The sequence below is a fragment of the Neoarius graeffei genome, chromosome 6 (genome assembly GCF_027579695.1).
Source record: "Neoarius graeffei isolate fNeoGra1 chromosome 6, fNeoGra1.pri, whole genome shotgun sequence".
Taxonomy (NCBI): domain Eukaryota; kingdom Metazoa; phylum Chordata; class Actinopteri; order Siluriformes; family Ariidae; genus Neoarius; species Neoarius graeffei.
In genome coordinates, this window is record NC_083574.1 from 104,855,531 (window position 1) to 104,863,030 (window position 7,500).

The window sequence follows — 7,500 nt, forward strand, 5'->3', positions numbered from 1 at the left end:
CGGGACATAAAGCAGCAGCCACTACACTGTCAACAAACTCGAGTGAACAAGCGAGTGGGGACTGACAGCATCCATAGATCCCAGTTTACCAAAACACTCTGTCTGAGGACCCTCCAGATCTACACCTTTACCTCATAAACACCATTAACACAAGGCTTGACTAAACAGATATGTTTTCAGCCGAGACTTAAACGCTGAGACTGTGTCTGATTCCCGAACATTACTTGGAAGGCTGTTCCATAACTGTGGGGCTTTGTAAGAAAAGGCTCCGCCCCCTGATGTAGCCTTCACTATACGAGGTACCAGCAGATAGCCTGCACCTTTTGATCTAAGTAGGCGTGGCGGGTCATAGAGGAGCAGAAGTTCACTCAGGTACTGTGGTGCGAGACCATTCAGTGCTTTAAAGGTCAATAGTAGTATTTTATAATCAATACGAAATGTGATTGGGAGCCAATGCAGTGTGGATAAGACAGGCGTGATGGGGTCATATTTTCTAGTTCTAGTAAGGACTCTTGCTGCTGCATTTTGAACTAACTGGAGCTTGTTTATGCACTTATTGGAACATCCAGACAGTAAGGCATTACAATAATCCAACCTGGATTATTATTGCACCTCCTGTCTCACGGAAACTGACTTGAGGAGGGTTCATGACAGCTTTGCAACACCAGTGACGCATTTGCGGCTATTTTGAGAGAAATTTTGTCGCACGAATTTTTTGAACATGTTCAAAATTTCAGCGACGAAGGAGCGACACTTTGCAACTCATGCGAGGAAATTGAGAAGCCCCGCGAATGTTTCACGACACTTTTGAAATTCTCTCGCGAATGACGTTCGCGATTTGTCGCAAGCTGTTGCAGCCCAGTGAGATACTGGCTTTAGAATCAACAACAAGTTGGCCAGTGAGTGTCGTTACATTTGATGTTATGAGGCGTCCATGAAACAAGTTCGTCCACTAAACTTCAAAACTAGACAAAACCTCACCATATCAGCAGTTACATGTTTGTTTGTCTGTCTTTGTGGAGCGTCTGCCCTGTGATACTGTACAATAATGTAATAGAATGACCAGATGCGGGCGGCACGGTGGTGTAGTGGTTAGTGCTGTCGCCTCACAGCAAGAAGGTTCTGGGTTCGAGCCCGTGAAACAAGGCGAGGGCCTTTCTGTGTGGAGTTTGCATGTTCTCCCCGTGTCCGCGTGGGTTTCCTCCGGGTGCTCCGGTTTCCCCCACAGTCCAAAGACATGCAGGTTAGGCTAACTGGTGACTCTAAATTGAGCGTAGGTGTGAATGTGAGTGTGAATGGTTGTCTGTGTCTATGTGTCAGCCCTGTGATGACCTGGCGACTTGTCCAGGGTGAACCCCGCCTTTCGCCCGTAGTCAGCTGGGATAGGCTCCAGCTTGCCTGCGACCCTGTAGAACAGGATAAAGCGGCTACAGATAATGAATGAGATGAGATTACATAAATAACAGTTTGTTTATTTGGTGGCGAGGGAAACACAACAATGCCGAATATCGACATTTGTTCTGATCTTCAGAAGAAAGCGCCGCGAACAATAGCCTCGTGTCAGGGTCTGACCTTAACCCTTAAGAGAAACTACACAGCACTCATACGCTTTCAGGTACCTTTTCAAATCCAAGCACAAAAGCTACTGTATTGCGTTGTGGTGTTTTTAAAGGTCACTGGATGAAACAGAACCTTGTGAAAACTTTCCACAGCACACTGGGGTTCAGGCCCTCAAGCGCCTCTGACGCCATCTTGTGGGGAACTCTGCTTGCCATTATTTCTATCATTTAGCATGTAGTATCATATTAAATGTTGAAATGTGTTGGACACGTGAAATATAAAATAAGCTGCAACAAAATACAAATAAAAAACAGGACAAAGGTGTGTGTGCTGCTTTCCTTGCCAAATCGACCGTTGAGCAATAGTGCGCATGCGCGTTTGCCAGTCAGGCAGGGAGCGGACGTTGATCAGCTTGCGTGAATGTCCTGCGCATGCGCGATACCAAAATGGCTGACTTGTAGCTTATCGAATGGCCGCCGCTTCCGGGTTGGATGATGTAGAGATCTGCAGAAGTGAAGAGAAAATCTGAAGGCACTTTTTTTCCCCCCTGACAGCAACTTCGAGGAAGTGTCTGAGGTAATGCCTTTAAATATTTTTCCTTGTCATCATGTAACTCGATATTTAGCGTTTTGTATTTTAAATCGGAGAAACCCAGGCCGGGCTGTTTATTCGTCACGCAGCGCGGGTAGTGGGGATTATTCTAAAGGCTGGCTGAGTGAAGGGAACTGATAAACTTGAGCAGCTCCTCCTGCCAGCTAACCGCTGAATGGAGCGCTAAGCTAACTCGCCTGATGATTCTGTGACTCTCCGTCATTTACTGAAGTAATTTTATTTATTCACGGATTAATATTTTAACTGTTTGAGCTCGGATAGGCGTTGGCGTTATTTAATCGATGTCTGAGTGACGTCAGAGATGCTAATGCTAAAGCTGTGTGTGATTTATTCGGACAGTAGGTTGAAATTTCCTTAAAACTGGCCTGAGTGTTGGCGTTAACACTTTATCGTGTGTGTAAGTATGTGTTTGTGTGCACGCTTGAACAGAAAGAGTGTTAAATTTATTAGTTTTAGAACTTTTGTAGAACCTTTCTTCTTCATACTGAGCTCAGCTTCCGGTTTTTAAGCGGGCGCGCGCTCACGCACAGTCAGTGTGAACGCGCATGTAAATACAGACCGGTCTGTAATGGTTCCCTAAAAAGAAAAACAAACAGCCAGAGGCATTCTGGGTATTCAGTAACCTCTGTAGGGGACAGTGTTTGGATTGTAGCAGTGCATTGTGGGATTTGGGAATTATTTGTGCTTTCTGGCACATGTATTACTGATAGTGGTTTATAGGGTGCAGTTTTGGACTGTGTGTGTGTGTGTGTGTGTGTGTGTGTGTGTACATACACAGGAGGAACGCCCGTCACCAACTTCCGGCACAAACTTGTGGCAAAGCTGAAACTGAACAGGAAGTCCAGAGAGAGAGTGAGAGCAAGAGACATAGAAAGACCCAGAGTGTGTGTGTGTGTGTGTGTGGGAGGAAGTGTGTGTGTGTGTGTGTGTGGGAGAAATGACGGAGTTCTGGGTGTGCTTTAGCTGCTGCATCGCTGAACAGCCTCAACCAGTGAGTCAAACATGCACGCAACACTGAAAACAACTGATGTACATCTCCCACTGAAGAGAACTGAACTGTACTGTTTTGTATGTGTGTGTGTGTGTAGAAGAGGAGAAGGCGGATCGATCGCTCGATGATCGGAGAGCCAACCAACTTTGTACACATGACACACGTAGGATCAGGGGATATGGGGATGGGCCTCTCGACGGTGAGATACATATACTTGCATTAATGTAAATTGTTTGCATGCTGCTTTAAAACAATGAACACAATGAAGGACAAACTGTGTGTGTGTGTGTGTTTGAAGGTGAACACAGTTCAGGCACAGATGAAGTCTAAAGGCGGTTATGGGAATGGCACACCAGAGAGCGTGCAGTGATCCGGTGAGAGACAAACACACACACAGTATAGAAGCTCAAACTACTTTTTTTTTTTTCCATTTACAAACATCTAAGGTTGTTTTACAATCAGGGTACGCAAGCTAAAAATCACATTTAACACTTATTATCTTCAATATCAAAAGGCTTGACTAAATAAACTCGGTTGTTTATTGTAGCCCTGTGATAGCTCTATTTACCATGCAAAAAAAAATTTGGTGATAACGTTATTTTTGGTGAATGTATGGCAATATATGTCACATTTAGCAAAATTACTCGTGTCATTTAGAAAAAGTGCTTTTTTGACCACAGGTAGCTCCAAAAGGGATGCACTTACATCATTCTTTATACCATAAAACACACATATTTGGTTCCATATCATTGGAAACATAGTTAAGTTTTAATGTTGAATGCCAGTAAGTTTTCAGACTATTTTGATCAAATTAGTGTCAAAAAAAAAATGTCCTCTCCGAGACAGCTAATTTTTCAATATAAAATAACATATCTAAAATGATTATTTTCATCCTAAAATGTGGTCAAGATATTAGGACATAAATATTAGAGACGACTAACACAAAGCTTACAGCCTTATATTTAAAAGCACTATGGAAGTAGTGGATTCTGAATTGTCAAAAAAAAAAGTCCTCTCCGAGAATCACTTCATTTGTTTCTCCCAGCCCTGCTTAAAGCTACACTTCATCTTCTTTATCTTATAGCAGATTACACAAAACTACCATACACACACGTCAAAAACTTACCTGAAATCTGTTCTTTAACTCGTCCTTCACTTAAACACTGGTACAAGAACCGGTTTGAATCAATTTGAATTTTGGACCCCTGTGACACAAACTTTGTACCCTGATTGTAAAACAACCCCTAAAGAGTGTTCTTGGAAGTGACCAAGGCTTTCTAGGAGCATCTACGGCGTGGCCTCTAGGGAGCAACTGAAGGTTGATCAAGCGTGAGAACAATGCATTTACAGAATGACCAGGGTGTCTAGAGTGTGTGACCCAGAGTGGATGGGGAGTAGTTACTAGGGGTGTCTAATGAGAGACATATGTACAAACCCCATCCCCAGAAAAGTTGGGATATTTTCCAAAATGCAATAAAAACAAAAATCTGTGATTTTGTGAATTCATGTGAACCTTTATTTTACTGACAAGGGCAAAGATTTTCAATAGTTTTACTGACCAACTTGATTATATTTTGTAAAAATAAAGTTCAAATTTGATGCCTGCAAAAAAAACACACAAAAAGTTGGGACAGAGACAAAATAAGACTGAAAAGTTTACAGGGTATTCAACTAACACCATTCTGGAAGATTCCACAATCAGCAGGTTAATTGGTCACATGATTGGGGATAAAAGGAGCAGCGCCAAAGGCTCAGTCTCTGCAAGTAAGGATGGGTGTGGCTTACTGCTTTGTGCCAAAATTTATAAGAGAACTGTTAGTTGATTCAAAAAGAACATTTCTCAACGCAAGATTTGAGGTTTTTCAAAATCTACAGTCCATAATATTGTGAAAAGATTCAGGGAATTCGGAGACCTCTGTGTGTAAAGGGCGAGGTCAGAAACCACTGTTGAATGGGTGTGACCTTCGAACCCTCAGACGGCACTGCCTGAGAAACAGTCATGCTAATGTGACAAATATAACCACATGGGCTCAGCTCGGGTTGGGAGGACTTCGGAAAACCACTGTCCCTGAACGCAGTCCCCCGCTGCATCTCATCTCATTATCTGTAGCCGCTTTATCCTGTTCTACAGGGTCGCAGGCGAGCTGGAGCCTATCCCAGCTAACCACGGGCGAAAGGCGGGGTTCACCCTGGACAAGTCGCCAGGTCATCACAGGGCTGACACATAGACACAGACAACCATTCACACTCACATTCACACCTACGCTCAATTTAGAGTCACCAGTTAACCTAACCTGCATGTCTTTGGACTGTGGGGGAAACCGGAGCACCCGGAGGAAACCCACGCGGACACGGGGAGAACATGCAAACTCCACACAGAAAGGCCCTCGCCGGCCACGGGGCTCGAACCCGGACCTTCTTGCTGTGAGGCGACAGCGCTAACCACTACACCACCGTGCCGCCCGAATCCAGACGTGCAACCTGAAACTGTATTACACAAGGAGGAAACCATTCATCAATTCTATACAGAAACACCGCCAATTTCTCTGGGCTGGAACTCGTCTCAGATGGACTTAAAGACAGTGGAAATGTGCGCTGTGGTCAGATGAGTCACATTTCAGCTCGTTTTCGGTAAAACTGGACATCAAGTTCTCAGTACCAAAGGTGAACACGACCATCCAGTTTGTTATCAGAGAAAGGTGTAAAAGCAGCGTCTGTGGTGGGGGGGAATCAGTGGGTGAGTTGCATGTGTGAAGGTACCATTGATATTTTGATTCATCAAGGCAATGTCTCTTCCCGGGAAGTCCATGCTTATTTGAGCAGGCTCATTCTGCACAGGCTACAACAGCAGGGTTTCGTAGACAGTGTATGTGCGCTTGACTGGCCTGCTGCCAGTCCAGATCTGTCTGCTATTGACAATGTATGGTGCATCCTGAAGAGGAGAATCAGACAACGGCGACCACAGGCTGTTGTCAGTTAAATAAAGGGTCATGTGAATTATAAAATCACAGATCTGTGACTTGTTAATTCATGTGAACCTTTATTTAACTGACAAGTGCAAAGAAAATACTTTTTAATAGTTTTACTGACCAACTTAATTGTATTTTTTTTTTTGTAAATATAAACAAAGTTAGAACTTGATGCCTCCAACACAAGTTAGGACGGAGGCATTATTACTATTGAGTTCCATCACCTTTCCTTTAATAACACTTTTAATCGTATGGGATCTGAGGATATGAATTGCTGTTGGACTTTTTGTCCATTCTTCAGCTGCTCAACAGTTTTTATTACACTTGGGAAGAATATCCCACCTTTTCTGGAAATGGGTTTTGTAGAATAGGAAGTGTTTAGCAGTATCCTGAAAGTGGTCAAGGGTGTCAAAGAAGCATCTTAAGGAGTGACTAAGGCTGTGTAGGGAGTAACTGAGGGTATTGTGTATCACTCAAGCGCATGATAAATGGTGGTGTGGGTATGTGTTTGTGTGTGGAGCGTCTGGGGAGTAAACTTGTGGTCTCATGGAAGTGGCCGAGGGATCCTGAAGATGATCAGTGGTGACAAGAAAGCCTCAAGGGTGTGACTTGGTGTGGAGTAGCTGAGTGTGTCGTCTGTTTAGTCAGTCAGTAAGTGTTAGTGTGTAGGGAGCATCTGCAGAGTGAACATGAGTGTCTAGGGTGTAACTCGGTATTGTTTCACTCTCGAGAGGGCATGTGTAGAGCAGCATGCGGAGTCTTGGAAATGATCAAGGGTGTCTCGGGGAGACTAGAAAGTGTGTCATGTCTGAAGCGGGATTAGGTGGTTAGCTGAACTAATCTAAAGGTGAATCATATTGAAGTCCCTTTCTCTCTCTCACACACACTGTACGTGGGAGTTTAATGGTAACGTTGAGTGTGAACACAAGCTGGAGTAGAGATCCAAATTCACAACCTCCAGATTTGGGATTAATCTACTTTAGGGGTTGCGGTGCCCAAATCAGTAACCCTGGACCAATCAGCTGCCTGGAAAGCATCACTTCCTTCCTGGTGTAACAAGTTCCTGAAAAGGAACTGTGGAGACTAGTTTAGCTTTTTCTTCTCTTTTCTGTCTTTCAAACAGAAAAAAAATATTTTATCAGCGCTGAACACGATGACTGACTTTATTGCCATTCTTTTATATAAGAACAGTGAGAGAACTCTGTGTTTTCCCCAGAAAAAAATTAAAGCCCTACAGTCTGGCATGATAACACACAGGCAGTTGAGCGCCAATGGCACGAAAGCGAGCGCTGAAGGCGCGAAGCGTAACTGGGGGGCTCCGGGGGCATGGCCCCCCAGAAAATGTATTGAAAATCGATGCTCTCAGTG

At 43.9% G+C, this 7,500-nt stretch overlaps 1 protein-coding gene across 1 annotated transcript in view; it reads left to right on the forward strand.

The window, feature by feature from the left end:
• Nucleotides 1–2,027: 2,027 nt before the first annotated feature.
• LOC132888203 (CDC42 small effector protein 2-like) overlaps nt 2,028–7,500 on the forward strand; it is a 9,771-nt gene continuing 4,298 nt past the window's right edge. The window contains exons 1-4 of the mRNA XM_060924258.1: nt 2,028–2,136; nt 2,951–3,163; nt 3,261–3,362; nt 3,462–3,537. Of these exons, the coding sequence (XP_060780241.1) occupies nt 3,110–3,163; nt 3,261–3,362; nt 3,462–3,533 (228 nt within the window). The 5' untranslated portion in view covers nt 2,028–2,136; nt 2,951–3,109 and the 3' untranslated portion in view covers nt 3,534–3,537. The remainder of the gene's footprint in view (nt 2,137–2,950; nt 3,164–3,260; nt 3,363–3,461; nt 3,538–7,500) is intronic.